This window comes from Acanthochromis polyacanthus, chromosome 9 (genome assembly GCF_021347895.1).
Source record: "Acanthochromis polyacanthus isolate Apoly-LR-REF ecotype Palm Island chromosome 9, KAUST_Apoly_ChrSc, whole genome shotgun sequence".
Classification (NCBI taxonomy): domain Eukaryota; kingdom Metazoa; phylum Chordata; class Actinopteri; family Pomacentridae; genus Acanthochromis; species Acanthochromis polyacanthus.
In genome coordinates, this window is record NC_067121.1 from 26,292,496 (window position 1) to 26,313,078 (window position 20,583).

Below are 20,583 nucleotides of genomic sequence, written 5' to 3' on the forward strand. Positions count from 1 at the left end.
CTGCAAGATTGCTCGGAAACTTTTCAATCGAGCGTGACACAAGGAAGGAGGGAAAGGAAGGGCAGCACATGACCTTCTGTCATTTGGGGGAAAAAAAAAAAAAAAGGAAACGTGTGCAAGCGAGTGTTGAAGCAAAACCATAAACAAAAACCAACAAATGTTGAGTTGGATGTGTTTATTGGAATAATAACTGGAATGAGACAGAGGTTATTTGTTGCTTTATTGCTTTATAAACACTTGTTCACTTTTGAGTTTTGAGAGTGAAATGTTAACAAGTTTGACTTGTCCCTGTGAAATTAAGAAATGCTTTGGCAAGTCAAATGATTCAATGAATATTAAACAGACACTGCAATTTGAGCCCTAATTTGCTTTGATAGACTTGTTTTATTTTGGGAGAACGAATAAATTGCTTTAACCTATACCATGCCTACTTTACATTCCACGGAAGGGCCTCTCTCTGCTTTCGTTCACCCTTCAGTGGTAACTCTTCATTCTAAAAACCTCAGTGAAAATAGGTCATTTTCCCGCAGACAGACTATAAATGTGCCCATAAAGTGTCAGGGGATTTAAAATGCAATGTTATAGACCCACTTAAGCTGTTACGTATGTCCCCAACATTCATGTACCGATGTAATTTAGTACTATAATTACCAGCGACGCTCTCAGACACTCAAACCTCTGCAGTATTTTGAAGGCCATACATTATGTTCTATAAACTTCAAGGAGGAGAAAAGAAATCATGTGCAGAATTTAGAAATGCCAGAACGTCGACACACACTTCAAAGCTGCAAAAACTGCTATTTATATTCCTTAGGCTGCAGAAATGGGTCATCAATGGAAAAGCTCAAAGATTCTGGTTAAAGTGCTGGTCTCCATTTCTGATTGCTTCGACCCTACACTGAATCACTGGGCACGATGTCAGACTGTGAAAAGAAGCAGCAGCATGATCCGAGTTGTCCTTATTTAATTCCCACATCTATGGAGTGAGTATATGAATGGGCGCTCAATAAAGGTTTAAGTAGTAAAGCTCTGACATGAGGGAACGGCTCAAGGCCTGCTGCCTGCCCAGTATTATCTATCAACTGTGACCTTGACCTGGTGCTACACCCGAGCACATCTCCCCGAGGACCGCACACTGCAAAGTAGACTGGAAGGAACGTGGTTTTCATAAGGCATTGACTGACCTATTTGTAGACTAAATGTATTGTGGATTGATTTTTTTATGACCTTTAGGGCAGGTCTGGTAGAAACCAAACTCTGACAAAAAAGGGTCAAAGAGGTGCATGAAATAGTTTATGGGGGTGGGTGACGGTTTCCAAAGATTGAAGGGCAAAAGCTTTCCAAGGGGCAAGCAGATTTAGATATACATTTGTGTTACCTAAGTCAAGGTGCAAAAGTCCAGTGTATGAACGGTGTCATGTAAGGGTTAGGTTAAACTTGAAAAGAACTAGTTCACACGATTTGCCATCCGACCAAAACGCAGGGAGACTGCGGCCATTTTGGCTGCACATGCGACCAAATACCTGTCAAATGTGACTAAACATTTGTATTATTCATACCAGTTATCCTGACATCTAGCAAGTCTATTTCAGTGTCTGCGGTCTTACTTTTTACCCATGCATTCTGCATTTCATCGGAGATTGACAATCGTCTACTCTGCGACTTACTGAAGCTGATGCCTCTGCTTCTCTGAGCTCCTGCTGGCAGATCTGTTAAACTGCACTGCACTATGCTCATTGTATTCATGATATTATGTGTATGTGAGCTCTTTCTACTTTTTCCCTATCATAGACAATAGTGACATGCAAAGTGTGTCTTTTTACATTTATTAGCTAACTTCAGTGCTGTGACTCCTTCCTGCTGTCCCGTTTCATACTATGCCATGTTTGGGCAAAACCATGCAGTGCATCAGGTCATTTTTGATTTGGTAAGAGGTCAGCAGACTGTTTCTTTTGGGAGTGGTGGGCCAGTAAATATGATTGCACTGTTGACTGGTCAGTAATAAATCCTCCATTAGTCCCTGCTGCTCCACACCTGTTGACCATGCTCAGTCTCAGCACTTTTGTCCTGAGAGAGAATGGAGCAGCCAGCTTCTGACATGGTGGATTTTCTTCATCATTAGTTATTGTCAGTATACAAGCAGAATACCTCCAAGAGACCATTACTATGTGATGCAGCTAAATGGAGAAACTTAGGTGCACTAGTAGAAAAAAGGCATCAGAAAAAAGAATCTCATTTGTACATCAAAATTGACAGAAATAGCTGTGTAAAGAATAAAAAAAGAGAGTTTTGTTTCTTTCACACATCCGGCTAATCACTGGTCTGAAACTGACAATGTGTGGGCTGGTGTGGAAAGAGTTTACGGAGTTACTAATCAACAAGCACTGTTAAAGAAGCTTACTGGTGCTTTAAGCACCACACGTTCACACTTTCAGAGTGCAGTTTTCTCCAAAAATTGCTCAAGAGGAGAGTCTGGAGAATGCGTAAATGGAAATTCACCTGTGAGACCTTACAGATTGTTTACGCATGTTTGCAAGCTCGTCAAAATCTGTCGGATGAGACTTGCTTGGTCAGTTCTTGTAAAGGCAGGTTGTGCTGTCTCCTTTAACTTTGTAAACATGAGGAATTTGTCCCATTTTGCTTACTACGATGTTCTAATGTTCCACATGACACAGTGGCACCAGCAAACAGGAGATATAAATAGCAAACATGGAGTCATTTTCTGTTAGTCATGGATCAGGGGATCTGCAGCGTATAGTGATCCTTGGAAAAGCCGACCGTAAACTGTTTTGTACTCGATCGTGGCCCCTTGTTGCTCTTTCTACTGCTTCCTGTGGACAAGGTGTATTATTAATGGCTGTGTGTGTGCTCAAATGCCAGAGGCATGAGGGAAAGTGTGGGTTCATTAATGTATGCGGTTGAGCAGCATTATGATCATGTCATATCTCAATTATTGAAGCGTCATATAGATAACGTTACTGTGTAGGATAAGATTGTGCATTATCTCTAGGTGGGGCAGAACGGTTTCCATGTTGATGACTGTTTATGTTTACAATGAGATACAACATGACGGCTTAATTAGAAGGGAGTTTATACTTTAATAAACTTACTTGAATATACTCAAGCCTGGCCCTTATTAAAAGAAACAACACCCTCTCAATAAATAGGATGGCTAACTCAGTTAAAAATAGAAGCCTTTGATGTCTATAATTATGCCTTGTCCTATCTGGATAATTGTACAGTTTACATAGTGTACCAGGTATGTGCACTAAAGGCAATAAGTAACTGATGTCAACAAAATATTAACTGAACTAAGTCAAGCATTTCGCTTCGCTTACCAGTGTAGATAGATATTTTTTGAGTAGACACTGCAAAATTGATGCTTTATATCATGCTAAGGCCTCTTTAAGCAACAGATTTAAGCTATGCATACTTTGTAGGTCAGAATATAAGTCACACATTTCCTATGGCATTCATCACACACCTGAGACATCTGAGACACGCCGTGATGAAACGGTAATTATTAATCAAGCCAGTGTGTGATAGCCGTAGATTATCGCTATCGTTACGATAGTACTGCATCGTCTTATCTTTGCCGTCCTGCACAAAAAAGAAAATTATTGTCTGAATAATGTAAACAATTGAGACGTTCTACATTCTGGATGCACTGTAGCATTCAGTACTTTTACAGATCCCTAACAAAGACCTTCTTTCAGGCTGTACAGTTTTTAAAAGCTCTAATATTTATCTTAGACCATCCCCTGTATTGACACATACTGACAAGGCTTCTGGAATGTCCCAATAGGTGGCTCAGGCAGCACCTCCCACACAATGTGTCTTTCTTATCACATTTTTTTCCCTCACCTGCTCTTGCAGTGTTGCCTTGCTATCTAGATGACATACACTAAAAACACTGTATAACAAACTATTTGATGTTTGTTTTTTACAACATTATCAGATCCCTGTGTACACATCCCTCGCGTACTTTTTACGGAATATGGATTGCATAAGTTGACACTCCTGGCTCGTGTTTGTCTCTTATCTTTGCAAAGTCTGATGGAATAAAAGGCTTATTGCTGACCGGAAAGGAAACCGATCTTGTCATCCTTTTACAGCATGTAGAATTCATGAGGGTCACTGGTTGTGATTGAACAGAAGAGAACACACGATCTAATACCCTGGTAATAAAAGGTAATTCACTAATACCCAGTTAGGAGAATTTCCCCCAAAGGCATCGTGAATATTATTTCTATTTCTATAATATGACCACCAGTACTTACAGTAGCATAACTCCACATAGAAATTAACCCCACAGTAGACTCACCGAATAAAGCAAATCCCAACAGCTTAAAAAGATGCTGTTTGGTGAGAATAAATAGCAGCAAAATTTAGCCCTTTGTACAAGTCAGATCTGCCTTTCTACCCTTTACTATCAAGTACAATGTCTGAATACCTACAGATTTACTACAAAAATGTTCCATTTGACTACTCATTGGTACTTACAGCATGTTGAAGTGACTAAGATTCATAACCACTCCAAATCTTTGCTAAAACACCCTTACCGAGTGCAATTTTTATTCCACCACAGTAGCTTCGTCACATATATTTCTCAGTTTATCAACTCAGTCATTTGCATGTGAGTTCACTTTGAGTTGAGTGCCTTTTATGACTGAACAACATTTAACCCTGACCTTGCATATTACTATTTACTGAAACTGTGCTAGTTGTTGACGTCAGAGTGAGTCCAACCCCTTTTATGTCCTACTGTCCTGCAGTATTCTTTCTTCTCTTCTCTGAAATTACCTGTTTCGAGGAAGAGGCGGGTGAGAGATGGTAGAGAGGGTGGGGGAGGCGGGGAATTAATACATAAAACCGTCCATTCTGTGTTGAGAGCAATGCAAAGGGGCCACCAGCTCTGTGCTGGCAGTTAAAGGGTCCCATAAGCTGCGTTTCCAGTGAACGGCTTCACAACAGTTAGTGCTCATCATTCATTCTTCAACTCATCAAAGAGAGAAAGAGTATTAGCGACGGGAGAGTAGCTGAAAGGCTGCCGTTAAGGGATCAGCCATGCTTGGAGGCATCCGCACAGATTTGTTGGTCACAGTCACTCTACTCGCTCTAACTCAGACGGGAACCCAATGCAGGTGAGTTTCAAGATTATTCAACATTCAAATGTCACATTGTAGCTGATCTGTTAGTTATATTAAGTAGAATATATACTAGATTTCTATTTGTGTTAGTCAGTCAGTCAGTTATTTAATTGACTTCTGCAATAATGTGTCATAAGTCTGTCATACCTGATGTGATGTAATTCTATTTCAGGGCTGAAAATGACTTTTCATTAGTTACTTTACCAGAAAGGAGACCAACATCAGGTATGAAGTATTACAATTACAAGGACCTGTTGCTAGAACTGCTTATAATAAGGATGTAAATGACAGAGAGATAAATGCTGTAGTAGATTATACGATACTTGTCCCCTTTCTTTTTTTAGGATTTATTGCACAGTGTCACAACGAAACAAATAACAGACTGATTTGTGACTGGACAAGGAGCCAAGGAAGAAAAGGTAACAGAAGATTATATTTATTGCACAATAGTAGATAGAAGCAGATATAAATTATGTAACTTAATATGTACAATCAAAGCTAGTTTACTTTGACACAGATACCTTCAGTGAACTAACCTTTGGAACACTGGGCCACAGTTCTGTTTTAATCTACAAACAGACTGCGATTGTGTCTGTGTGCCGCTGCATCATCACTAATTAATCTGAAGCAAGCTAAGATACTTTATAACCTAATGTTCTCCCTGGAGCAATCACACTAGAAGGCCAAGGTTTGGGGTTCAAATTCAGAACAAAACACTCAAACAGATATTTGCATTTTCATCTAATGGCCGTCTAAAAACTGCACCACTTGTTTTATTACAATGTCATAGAAATGTCTTGCCATTTCTGAAGTGGCTAAATTTGTGATATCTTGTAAAAGCTCATTTGTATACTGTGATTTAAATAGAATGGAGGCAGCAAGGTCACTGAATCTGTGCTTTAGATAACGAATTGCTACACTAGAACTACAAATGAGCACATCACTTCCTGTGGCAACACTGAAACCATCTAATGTTTTGGAAGTTCAGCAAGGTCAAGAGATTGAGGAAGCAGACAGAGAGACACACTGGAGACTCAGATGACATAAGTTGTGAGTAAGGTTTTCTGACGTCAGGAGAAATGACACCAACAAAGCAGGAGTTCATGTGAGCAATGCCAGCATCAGTTCTGAGGATTCTCTCTGATCTTCAGGTAAATATCGCACTTGGGAGAAGGTCAGAGTTAGATTACAGACCAATATGGAGACAACTAGTCTGATTAGTCACGTCAGAATAGACAATATCTAACCTCGACTAGAGCAGAGAGTCCTGGCATATGTTCCTATCTAAAAGCCACTATGACCTTAAAAAGGGGAAAGTAATTTTTCCTTCACATCTAATACATGATATTTTATGTCTTTTTCTGCTCCAGAAATTATACTGGATGTTTTAGAGAGTCCTCCACTGGAAGTAGCGGGAAAGGCCTGTGTAGAGTTCTGGTACCTCGCCCCAGTGACACCTAAAGGGTCTGAACTCCGTGTTCTGTTAAAAAGCAGAACTGGTCTGGTAGAAATCTGGGCCTCTCCTGCCATCCCACAAGATGCATGGAGACAAGTGCTTGTTCCTCTGAATATCACTGAACCAGGGACTCGGGTAAAATGGCACATATTACCACAGATCTGTACTTGACCTGTATTGCATATTGTACAGCGTATACTAAAATAGCTGAACTTCTTTCATGCCAGGTTGTATTTGAAGAAGCTCAACCACAGTCTTCACAGGAAAAGATCACATTTAAACAAATACATGTAAGAAGAGGCTCTTGTGGTGCGTATTTACCAATTCAAACTTCTTTGACCGTCTGTGGAACAACCTACTTTTATTCCAGTTAGCTGATGAAAAATAATACTATACTCAGATATACATAATGTTAGCAATGTTTATTCAAAAACTATCTCTGTCATTAAAAACAAAGGTTAAAGATGTCTTACAATTTCAGTAAATCAGCATAAATGTTTTTCTTTCTTTTAGATTAACTCAGAAATCCATTCTAAGTATAACCTATGTGAATAATATATTGAATACTTGGCATAGTTAAGAAAATGTGTTAAAGTTCATGCGGTAATAACACTGAACATATCTCATTAATGTTACTAATCAGTTGTTCCTCGCCAGATGGTGTTGTGGTTGTAAAGTGAATGTTTATTTGGTCACACCCCCACAGGACACCAGTGTGAATCTAACACAGAGCTATGGACAGACGAGTTCACTCACTGCGTCTGTTCTGCTGGCCAGTTCCTCTGCTTTCCCTCTCAGTGCCCTAAGGGCCAAATCTGTGGTCTTGAAACACGAAGGTCCAGTGGGAATTCCACTTCTGGGATATGCGCTATACACAGACACACAGACTGCAGCACTTTTGATGGAGTGTTGTTCCGCTTCATGGCACCCTGTGCCTATGTACTGGCTGAGACCTGCTCACCCACTGAAGACCTGCCCGAGTTCAGTGTGGAAGTGGTCAATGAGCAGAACGGCAACAAGTCTCTGCCAACTGTCCAGCAGATCATTGTGAACATGGGGAACATCAGAGTGTCCCTGCTGAAAGGGCAGACACACAGGGTTGTGGTGAGTTATTTTAAAGGGAAATATAAATTTAGTAACTGCAATCCATTGCTAATAAACACGTCTAGGAGCCTTTTACCTTTTACAGAGGCTGAACAGCTTTAAATGGCATCCACAAAAATACATTTCTGATTAATTTGAGGACAATATGAGTATTTTTCACAGCTAAGAGAGACCAAGTCATCCTCAAGCACTGAATGAACAGTTCTGTATGTTAGAAGCCACTTCTCCATTCAAAAACATACAGGACTGAGATTCTCCATTTTACATTGCTTCCTCAATTTAAGTAGTGTCAGTATAATTTCAGTTTTGTGCACCTTGCCATTATACTGTAATGACCATTGAGTGAAGTGAAGTACTGGATAGAGCAGTTCCCATATAGTTCCCATATCTGCAGCCCATTCTGCTGATAAACGTTGTTGAGTGGCAATAATGTCCTAGAATTTATAGAGGACTAGTCAGTCCTATCAGCTCTAAAAGATACATCTATCTCCAGAATGCTATTTTATATGCAAACTGTCATACACAGTAGGTCCATATTGCTGATGACATTCGGTAAGGAAGTCTAATACTAAAACTGTTTTCCAGGTTAATGGGATGTGGAAGAAGGTTCCACTCAGCCTCAGCAATGGAACCATCGACATCAACAGCAACCCTGCTGCTGTTGTCCTTGCAACCAAGTTTGGTCTTTCCATCTCAATTGACAACTCTGGTGATATCCATGTTGTCCTCTCATCCACCTACTCCGACAACATCTGTGGCTTGTGTGGCAACTTCAACCACCTCTCAGAGGATGACTTGCTCATGCCTAACGGTACAAATGCACAAGATGCTACAGCTCTAGCAGAGAGCTGGCAGACTGAGGAATACACGTCCTCCTGCGAAACCATTCTGGTGCCTAATCAGTGTGACCCAGTGGAGCAGGCCAAGTATGCCAGTGAGCTGTACTGTGGAGGCCTCCTCTCCAGCACTGGGCCCTTTGCTGATTGCTTATCAGTTCTTGGGGCAGAGAGCTACTTCAGGAGTTGTGTGTTTAGAATGTGTTCTTCTCATGGTGACCCAGTGGTGCTGTGTGAGACATTACAGCTGTACGCTGACGTCTGCCATAAGGCCGGAGGTGCCATACCGACATGGAGGAACTCAACATTCTGCCGTATGTTGTTTTTTATTTCTGCTTTCATTTTTCTTCCTCTTGTTATTAAAATAGAGAAAGCAGTGACAAATAATGACAATAATGCTGCAATGAGTTAATGTCATGCTCTCTGGTCTTTCCTCTCTATTCTCGTGTCCCTTCAGCCCTTCAGTGCGGTGAGCATAGCCACTATAACTCATGTGCTGATGGCTGTCCTGAGGTGTGCTCCAGTCTGGATGTAGTTGGCTCCTGTGGAAGCTGTGAAGAGAGATGCGAGTGTGACTCTGGTTACAAGCTCAGTGGGGGAAACTGCGTCCCAGCAGTGGATTGCGGCTGTTGGTATAATGGAACACACTATGGAGTAAGTGTGGTAGATGAACTCAAAAATGACTCCTTCGTCACCTGTTCAATTTCATATATTTTACTAACATAACATCCATTTCCCTGCAGAAAGGTGAAACACTCGTGGGGGGAGATTGTGTGCAACAGTGCCAGTGCATGGGCAATAACACCATGCATTGCACCCCAATGCAATGCACAGACAGCGAGGTCTGCAAGGTTGACAATGGGGTCAAAGGCTGCTTCCCTTTCAAATCTGTCACTTGCAGCGTGTATGGTGACCCACATTACATCACCTTTGACAACCTGGAATATCAGTTTCAAGGGGGCTGCAGTTACACACTGACTACCACGTGTAGCGGAGAAAGCTCAGTCCAGTTCTCTGTAATTGGATATAACATGCACCCTCCCCATCAGAACTTCACCAGGTCCAAGCTGGAAGCTGTGGCTCTTGAGGTTGACGAGCTGTTCCTCACCCTGAATCAAAGCGGAGAGGTCTATGTAAGCATTCAAATTCTTACTTTTTCCCACGAGTTTCTTCTAGCATTTAGATCTGACACAGGCTGTTACTGTTTCTAGTTCAAGTTAATGTGTCCTGTGACCTTGTGGCAGTCCATTTACCGTATACAGAGTGTTTTATATTATCTTTTGTAATCCGTTTATGACAGAGCTTAATGGCTTTCATATCAGCACAGATATGTTTATAGGGCTGAGTTACTGTATGATGTCAAAGTGTGGGAAGAAGTCAGTTGTTTGTCACCTTTGGTTTCCATGTATACACAAACTAGCAGTACAACGCACTTGATTTTGCCTTGAACAGCCAGTTGGTTGTGAACTGGTTTCCGTAGCCATAAGAGTAGAAAAAATAGTCCTCAGTTCTACTGTATGCCAACATTCCAGATGAATTCTTTACAAATAACCAATTGCTCTCCCTTAGGTGCACAACAGCCATGTTCAACTCCCATATTCAAACAGTGGTGCCTATGGCTCAGTTTCGGTCTACAATGAGAGTAATTATATTATCTTGGAGACAACATTTGGGCTCAGAATGGGGATGGACATGGAGAACAGGCTGTTCCTGCAGGTTGATGACCGTTACAAATATGACCTGTGTGGACTGTGTGGCACCTACTCTGGACACCAAGACGATGACTTTTTAAAACCAGGAGGCCAAAGCGCTGCTGATGCATTTGAGTTTGGAGACAGCTGGAGGGTGGCAGACACTAAACAGTGAGTTATTTTACAATACGCAATTACTGCAAAGTTCTGTGTACAATTAAACAGATTTTTAGGATGTATAAAAAAAAAGGTAGAATGGCAACTGCAAATAAAAAGACAACAGAATGTTTAGAAGTAACAGGATGAAAATAATTATATTCCCCTCACCCAAAATTAGGGTTTAATGCTAATTAGCAAATGCAAGATAAAACCCTGATTGCCAGTTCTGATGGTTAGCATCATACTTGCTGAGAGTCAGCCTGTCAGCATTGCTGTTGTGAGCATGTTAGCAAGCTAAGCAGGTTCCTAGTTTTGTTACGAAATAGCTGTCTGTGTTCTAACAACTAACAATCCATCAACAATAATCACAAGCACACAAACCCACAATCTGGCCTGTCTTGTTGGTTTACTGAAAACCAGAAATATATAGCTGCCAGCTAAATACAGTCAGAGGATATGGTCTTAGACCACGCTCACAATCTGGTGTCTCAACACATTTTTATATTTATGCACTAGAAGTTCTAAAATCATTATGCCTTCATCTCTATTTCACCGTCTAATTTCTTCAGGTGTATCGTCCACCCAAATGATCCAAAACTCTGTGATTATGATGAGGAGAATGAGGCCTATAATGAATGTTCTGTACTTTTCGGGGATTCCTTCAAAGCCTGCCATGAACATATTCATCCAAGCATCTACCTCAATAGCTGTGTATACGACTATTGTGCCACAAGTGGAGACCAACACACTCTTTGTGAATCTCTCAAGTCGTATGTAGCAGCATGCCACTTTGCAGGAGTGAAACTTCCCCACTGGGAGACTGGCACAGTCTGTGGTGGGTATTTGAGTCATATATGGGGATTGTGATGATACTGCATACTGTATATGTAATTATATCATTGTGTTAACTAAAATATGTAATTTATTAGCACTATGTGTTGATTAAAGGCATTATGTTGCATCTCCAGTATCTAATGATTAGCTTTTCTCTTACCTTAAGATCTTCCACCCTTTCTGTTTCAATATTCCCTGATCAAAATAGACTCATTACATTAGCAAACGAGGAAAAAGCCTGGGGCCTTTTCTGAGTGATTTTTAGTTTTTGTCACAGATATAAGCAAAGATGTGGAAATTTGTTGATAGTTTTCGGTGATTAAAATGTGGAGGGGGTAGTTAAACACAAAATATTTCCTGGGACGCCAAAATGGCAGTGAACTCATTATCTCTTCTTTGTTTATTGATTTTGTTTTTTTGTTTGTTTGCTTCTATTTCAGCTAATCCCCCAACCACAGCCGTTCCTCCAACAAGTCCAACTCCTACTTCTTCAACTCCAGATCATACTTGTAAGAGCATCCAGGGTTGGAGGTTGGAGGTTGGGGTGGGGGGGTGGGGGTGGGGGTGGGGGGTGGGGGGGGTAATCTGGGAATGCTTGGGATAATCAGTGGCATAATCCAATTTGTAATTAATAATTCCATAAACAATTATGTTTGCCTGTGCTTGCCTGCAAAAGAATAGCCTCCCTTTAATGCATAAATGTATTCCAATGCAGTATTTTTAAATGTCCCTAACTGGCTACGATATTTGTTGTTTTCATTGTCTTTATATGCTTTTTCACAGTGTGTCCCATGAATTGCAATTTTGAAAATAATTTTTGTGGATGGAAGCAGCTCATACAGGACAGTTTTGATTGGACAAGACATTCAGGCCCCACACCATCGCATCTAACTGGGCCAAACCAAGATCATACCACTGGAGGTAGAGTAAACTCCAACGTGAGACAACACAATTACCTCTGTTGTGCTGCTGCACTCTTTTTTTTCATGATTCATACTTACTTTGGAATTTTCAACACTCCTCCAGCTGGATTCTACGTGTACCTTGAGGGAGACAGTGTAACTCATGGAGACTCTGCCCGTTTGTTGAGCTCAGTGTGCCATAACAATGGCTCACTCTGCCTGGAATTCTGGTATAATATGTATGGCTCAGCCACAGCCATGGCCCTTAATATTTATCTGCTCAAACACAATAAAGCTACCAAGCTCTGGTCCATGTTGAACAACCAGGGGCCAGAATGGCATCGGGGGAGTGTTAATATTACAGTCTCTGGTCCATTCCAAGTAAGCCTAACAGTACATTACTTTAAAAGATGCTAGCTGAATGTTGCACACTGTTTTTGCAAAGATCCGTGATGGTATTTTACACAGTAGAAAAGCTTGTTTTCCAATTACTCTCTTCAGATCATAATAGAGGGAATTCGTGGCTCTACGGCTGAATCAGATGTGGCCATAGATGACATTTCCATTCATTTTGGCACATGCTCAGGTGAAATTCACCGCTTACAAAAAAAAAAAACAACAGCACATTGTAAATTCATTTATGATATGTGTCACTGTATAATACCACACAACCTATATATCACAGGGTGTAACTAAGCTAGTAATCACTTTCTTTAGGTATCATCCCTGGTCTTGTTAGTGGAACTGAGCTTCCTTCAACAACTGCGGAAGTCCTCGCGCCACACCCCAGTAAGTACATAGGAAGCTATATTTTCTGGGTCAGTTGTTTTTAACATAAGAAAAGCAGAAGAGTGGTTACAAATTAACGTTTATGTCTACTCCTGTAAATACTGAATGGGCAATTCATTTAATAAAAGGGAACAGACTGAACTATTTTTTAGGAAGTGGTGCGAAGGTCCTCATACTTTTATGACGTTTTTTGCACTTTTTCCCCATAGTCTGCAATCTTGACTGCAGCTTTGACAGCAGCCTTTGCAACTGGAATCAGATGGTCACAGATGCTTTTGACTGGACATGGCAAAAAGGATCCACCCCCACACTGATGACTGGCCCCTCTGCTGATCACACCGGAGGTACTCTTTCTCTGCATAACATTATAAATGGTGACAGATAAGAAACAAAAGCAATATTTCAAGCTATGTGAATTCTATATGACCATAAATGTCATCTTTTCACTTCTCCTTTCCAGATGGCCATTACATGTATATTGAGGCCAGTCACGTGACATATGGAGACACTTCTCGTCTCATCAGCTCTGAGTGTTCTGACTCTGGTCCTCAGTGTCTGCAGTTCTGGTACCATATGTATGGCTCAGCGGATACAATGGGCCTCCATGTTTACCTCTTCCAGAACAGACTGGCCACTGCTGTCTGGCGGAAAAGGAATGATCAAGGAAATATGTGGCACCTGGCTCAGGTGGACATTGACGCAACTGGGGCTTTTCAGGTGATTCATCTCAAACCATGTCCTCAGAACGTGGACTGATTTCTGTTAAGTCATGAAAAATGATTGTGGTCTGCAAACTTATGAACAAATTTCCATACCATCATTCAGATCATCTTTGAGGGGCGCAGAGGATCCAACGATCAGTCAGATGTGGCCATAGATGATATAAAGCTTCATCATGGTCGTTGCTCAGGTAAGAATCATATACAAGGACAAAATATTGTGAAAGGTCTGGAAATTTGTCACTGTTGCAGATCTGGATGCTCTTGTTACAACACAACCTACCAAACCTGATCTAAATACCACAGCTCCCACAAGTGTCCCTGAATCAACCACTGCAGCTCCTCAGCCACCTCTGGTCAATGAAACAGCTCATCCTCCTGCAGTCAGTGTCACTATAACTCCCACAGTGGGGCGAATTACAGATGTAACCGTAAATGACATTGTTACTGAAGCTCCAGATAACAGGACACGTCTACATTCAGGTATTGTAATAATTTCACAGCAGCACTTGTACGCCTTCTTCATAGTTATAAAGTTGATGGATTACACATCCACTGTTTCAATTCCAAAATCACTGTGTCCCTGATCTCATGATATTTCTGATTTTCCTTTCCAGAATGTCAACTCCACTGTAATTTTGAAAGAGGCTTGTGTCAGTGGAGTCAGATGCTCACTGATGCTTTTGACTGGACATGGCATAGTGGCTCCACTCCCACTATAAGAACTGGGCCTTCTTCAGATCACACCACAGGAGGTAATCAGCCTTCTGACACAAGACAAGTGAAATTGGTATACCGCAGCTGTATATAGCGTTTAAACTTGAAGGAAAAAATATAACTGCATTTCTTTCGAATTTCATAACTGTCACTTTTATACCAATAACTAGACTAAACTTCCCACATTATGATATTTCTCTTTCATCATCCAGTAGAGCCAACTCTACATTTTTTAGATTGATGGAGCCTATCAGCATCTAAATGACATTTGCATTTCAGCACTCAACAACCAATTTCAGATGTAATTGGACATGATTTGAATTTGTGGAATTTAAAGAAAATTTAGGGAATTAACCTTAAACACTTTGTAGATTCTGTTGTTAACTGATCTGACTGATGTCCTTGTCCAGGTGGCCACTATCTTTACATTGAAGCCAACAGTGCAACATATGGAGACACGGCTCGTCTCATCAGCTCTGAGTGTTCTGACTCTGGTCCTCAGTGTCTGCAGTTCTGGTACCATATGTATGGCTCAGCGGATACAATGGGCCTCCATGTTTACCTCTTCCAGAACAGACTGGCCACTGCTGTCTGGCGGAAAAGGAATGATCAAGGAAATATGTGGCACCTGGCTCAGGTGGACATTGACACAACTGGGACTTTTCAGGTGATTCATCTCAATCCATGTCCTCAGAACGTGGACTGATTTCTGTTAAGTCATGAAAAATTATAACCTTGCCAGCAAGTTGATTTCTCGCGATATTTGTGAGTTCACAAATCTCTCAAGAAACCATCTTGCTCCGCTCCCGCATTCACTGTTCGTACAGTGCCAAGTTGGCACGGGCCAATCACGCAGCAGTATTCGTGTGTGGGGCGGGATATCCGGGTGTGACGACGACACCAAGCGCCAGTAGATCAAAACAAACATGCAACGGAGGACAACGATCGTGTAGATGCTGCTATTAAGTCAGTTTTAGCTGAATCTCCTATTGCTTCTTTGAAGGAAGAACAACGAGAGGCGCTTTGCGCATTTCTGGATGGTAAAGATGTTTGTGCTTTTTTACCTACGGGTTTTGGTAAGAGTTTAATCTACCAATTGGCTCCGCTCGTTGTGAAGATCCCGCGATTGGCTAAAAACAAACCTGTCAGAGGCGGGACATACTGTTGCATTGTCCAATCCGTGCCTCTTTCCTCCGAACGGATTTACATGGAGCGGTCCCAGATTGATATTGTGGAGTACTATCAAGTGCTACACAATTTTTAATCTGGCTATTGCCAGGTTAGAAAAATGATTGTGTTTTGCAAACTTATGAACAAATTTCCACACCATCATTCAGATCATCTTTGAGGGGCGCAGAGGATCCAACGATCAGTCAGATGTGGCCATAGATGATATAAAGCTTTATCGTGGTCGTTGCTCAGGTAAGAATCACATACAAGAAGAAAACACTGTAAAAGGTCTGGAACTTGGTTTGTAATTCCAAGCTTTAATGCCCAAAACTGAGGCACGTTGTTACACTGTTGCAGATCTGGATGGTCTTGTTACAACACAACCTACCAAACCTGATCTAAATACCACAGCTCCCACAAGTGTCCCTGAGTCAACCACTGCAGCTCCTCAGCCACCTCTGGTCAATGAAACAGCTCATCCTCCTGTAGTCAGTGTCACTATAACTCCCACAGTGGGGCGAATTACAGATGTAATCAGTAATAACACTGTTACTGAAGCTCCAGAAACCAGGCCTCCCCTACACCCAGGTATAGTAATAATTCCACAGCAGTACTTGCATACCTTCTTCATAGTTATAAAGTTGATGGATTACACATCCACTATTTCAATTCCAAAATCACTGTGTCCCTGATCTCGTGAAATTTTTAATTGTTCTTCCCAGAATGTCAACTCCACTGTAATTTTGAAAGAGGCTTGTGTCAGTGGAGTCAGATGCTCACTGATGCTTTTGACTGGACATGGCATAGTGGCTCCACTCCCACTATAAGAACTGGGCCTTCTTCAGATCACACCACAGGAGGTAATCAGCCTTCTGACACAAGACAAGTGAAATTGGTATACCGCAGCTGTATATAGTGTTTAAACTTGAAGGAAAAAATCTAACTGCATTTCTTTCGAATTTCATAATTATCACTTTCATACCAATAACTAGACTAAACTTCCCACATTATATTTCTCTTTCATCATCCAGAAGAGCCAACTCTACATTTTTTAGATTGATGGAGCCTATCAGCATCTAAATGACATTTGCATTTCAGCACTCAACAACCAATTTCAGATGTAATTGGACATGATTTGAATTTGTGGAATTTAAAGAAAATTTAGGGAATTAACCTTAAACACTTTGTAGTTTCTGTTGTTAACTGATCTGACTGATGTCCTTGTCCAGGTGGCCACTATCTTTACATTGAAGCCAACAGTGCAACATATGGAGACACGGCTCGTCTCATCAGCTCTGAGTGTTCTGACTCTGGTCCTCAGTGTCTGCAGTTCTGGTACCATATGTATGGCTCAGCGGATACAATGGGCCTCCATGTTTACCTCTTCCAGAACAGACTGGCCACTGCTGTCTGGCGGAAAAGGAATGATCAAGGAAATATGTGGCACCTGGCTCAGGTGGAAATTGACGCAACTGGAGCTTTTCAGGTGATTCATCTCAATCCATGTCCTCAGAACGTGGACTGATTTCTGTTAAGTCATGAAAAATGATTGTGTTTTGCAAACTTATGAACAAATTTCCACACCATCATTCAGATCATCTTTGAGGGGCGCAGAGGATCCAACGATCAGTCAGATGTGGCCATAGATGACGTAAAGCTTTATCGTGGTCGTTGCTCAGGTAAGAATCACATACAAGAAGAAAACACTGTAAAAGGGCTGGAACTTGGTTTGTAATTCCAAGCTTTTATGCCCAAAACTGAGGCACGTTGTTGCACTGTTGCAGATCTTAATGGTCTCGTTACAACACAACCTGCCAAACCTGATCTAAATACCACAGCTCCCCCAAGTGTCCCTGAGTCAACCACTGCAGCTCCTCAGCCACCTCTGGTCAATGAAACAGCTCATCCTCCTGCAGTCAGTGTCACTATAACTCCCACAGTGGGGCGAATTACAGATGTAACCGTTAATGACACTGTTACTGAAGCTCCAGATAACAGGACACGTCTACATTCAGGTATTGTAATAATTTCACAGCAGCACTTGTACGCCTTCTTCATACTTAAAAAGTTGATGGTTTACACATCCACCGTTTCAATTCCAAAATCACTGTGTCCCTGATCTCGTGAAATTTTTGATTTTTCTTCCCAGAATGTCAACTCCACTGTAATTTTGAAAGAGGCTTGTGTCAGTGGAGTCAGATGCTCACTGATGCTTTTGACTGGACATGGCATAGTGGCTCCACTCCCACTATAAGAACTGGGCCTTCTTCAGATCACACCACAGGAGGTAATCAGCCTTCTGACACAAGACAAGTGAAATTGGTATACCGCAGCTGTATATAGCGTTTAAACTTGAAGGAAAAAATATAACTGCATTTCTTTCGAATTTCATAACTGTCACTTTCATACCAATAACTAGACTAAACTTCCCACATTATGATATTTCTCTTTTATCATCCAGAAGAGCTAGCTCTACATTTTTTAGATTGATGGAGCCTATCAGCATCTAAATGACATTTGCATTTCAGCGCTCAACAACCACTTTCAGATGTAATTGGACATGATTTGAATTTGTGGAATTTAAAGAAAATTTAGGGAATTAACCTTAAACACTTTGTAGATTCTGTTGTTAACTGATCTGACTGATGTCCTTGTCCAGGTGGCCACTATCTTTACATTGAAGCCAACAGTGCAACATATGGAGACACGGCTCGTCTCATCAGCTCTGAGTGTTCTGACTCTGGTCCTCAGTGTCTGCAGTTCTGGTACCATATGTATGGCTCAGCGGATACAATGGGCCTCCATGTTTACCTCATCCAGAACAGACTGGCAACTGCTGTCTGGCGGAAAAGGAATGATCAAGGAAATATGTGGCACCTGGCTCAGGTGGACATTGACACAACTGGAGCTTTTCAGGTGACTCATCTCAAACCATGTCCTCAGAACGTGGACTGATTTCTGTTAAGTCATGAAAAATGACTGTGGTCTGCAAACTTATGAACAAATTTCCATACCATCATTTAGATCATCTTTGAGGGGCGCAGAGGATCCAACGATCAGTCAGATGTGGCCATAGATGATATAAAGCTTCATCATGGTCGTTGCTCAGGTAAGAATCACATACAAGAAGAAAACACTGTAAAAGGTCTGGAACTTGGTTTGTAATTCCAAGCTTTTATGCCCAAAACTGAGGCACGTTGTTACACTGTTGCAGATCTGGATGGTCTTGTTACAACACAACCTACCAAACCTGATCTAAATACCACAGCTCCTCCAAGTGTCCCCGAGTCAACCACTGCAGCTCCTCAGCCACCTCTGGTCAATGAAACAGCTCATCCTCCTGCAGTCAGTGTCACTATAACTCCCACAGTGGGGCGAATTACAGATGTAACCGTAAATGACATTGTTACTGAAGCTCCAGATAACAGGACACGTCTACATTCAGGTATTGTAATAATTTCACAGCAGCACTTGTACGCCTTCTTCATAGTTATAAAGTTGATGGATTACACATCCACTGTTTCAATTCCAAAATCACTGTGTCCCTGATCTCATGATATTTCTGATTTTCCTTTCCAGAATGTCAACTCCACTGTAATTTTGAAAGAGGCTTGTGTCAGTGGAGTCAGATGCTCACTGATGCTTTTGACTGGACATGGCATAGTGGCTCCACTCCCACTATAAGAACTGGGCCTTCTTCAGATCACACCACAGGAGGTAATCAGCCTTCTGACACAAGACAAGTGAAATTGGTATACCGCAGCTGTATATAGCGTTTAAACTTGAAGGAAAAAATATAACTGCATTTCTTTCGAATTTCATAATTATCACTTTCATACCAATAACTAGACTAAACTTCCCACATTATATTTCTCTTTCATCATCCAGAAGAGCCAACTCTACATTTTTTAGATTGATGGAGCCTATCAGCATCTAAATGACATTTGCATTTCAGCACTCAACAACCAATTTCAGATGTAATTGGACATGATTTGAATTTGTGGAATTTAAAGAAAATTTAGGGAATTAACCTTAAACACTTTGTAGATTCTGTTGTTAACTGATCTGACTGATGTCCTTGTCCAGGTGGCCACTATCTTTACATTGAAGCCAACAGTGCAACATATGGAGACACGGCTCGTCTCATCAGCTCTGAGTGTTCTGACTCTGGTCCTCAGTGTCTGCAGTTCTGGTACCATATGTATGGCTCAGCGGATACAATGGGCCTCCATGTTTACCTCTTCCAGAACAGACTGGCCACTGCTGTCTGGCGGAAAAGGAATGATCAAGGAAATATGTGGCACCTGGCTCAGGTGGACATTGACACAACTGGGACTTTTCAGGTGATTCATCTCAAACCATGTCCTCAGAACGTGGACTGATTTCTGTTAAGTCATGAAAAATTATAACCTTGCCAGCAAGTTGATTTCTCGCGATATTTGTGAGTTCATAAATCTCTCAAGAAACCATCTTGCTCCGCTCCCGCATTCACTGTTCGTACAGTGCCAAGTTGGCACGGGCCAATCACGCAGCAGTATTCGTGTGTGGGGCGGGATATCCGGGTGTGACGACGACACCAAGCGCCAGTAGATCAAAACAAACATGCAACGGAGGACAACGATCGTGTAGATGCCGCTATTAAGTCAGTTTTAGCTGAATCTCCTATTGCTTCTTTGAAGGAAGAACAACGAGAGGCGCTTTGCGCATTTCTGGATGGTAAAGATGTTTGTGCTTTTTTACCTACGGGTTTTGGTAAGAGTTTAATCTACCAATTGGCTCCGCTCGTTGTGAAGATCCCGCGATTGGCTAAAAACAAACCTGTCAGAGGCGGGACATACTGTTGCATTGTCCAATCCGTGCCTCTTTCCTCCGAACGGATTTACATGGAGCGGTCCCAGATTGATATTGTGGAGTACTATCAAGTGCTACACAATTATTAATCTGGCTATTGCCAGGTTAGAAAAATGATTGTGTTTTGCAAACTTATGAACAAATTTCCACACCATCATTCAGATCATCTTTGAGGGGCGCAGAGGATCCAACGATCAGTCAGATG

The 20,583-nt window shown here is 41.5% G+C and overlaps 1 protein-coding gene across 1 annotated transcript; it reads left to right on the forward strand.

Annotated features, from left to right (window-relative positions):
* Window positions 1–7,527: 7,527 nt before the first annotated feature.
* LOC110963279 (MAM and LDL-receptor class A domain-containing protein 1-like) lies at window positions 7,528–19,874 on the forward strand. Its single transcript, XM_051953680.1, has 12 exons — window positions 7,528–7,710; window positions 9,004–9,015; window positions 9,060–9,138; window positions 13,131–13,265; window positions 13,382–13,638; window positions 13,747–13,831; window positions 15,885–16,115; window positions 17,677–17,814; window positions 18,187–18,443; window positions 18,552–18,636; window positions 19,614–19,719; window positions 19,871–19,874. Exons 1-12 carry the CDS (start codon window positions 7,528–7,530, stop codon window positions 19,872–19,874), a joined length of 1,572 nt encoding a protein of 523 aa, XP_051809640.1.
* Window positions 19,875–20,583: the final 709 nt, after the last annotated feature.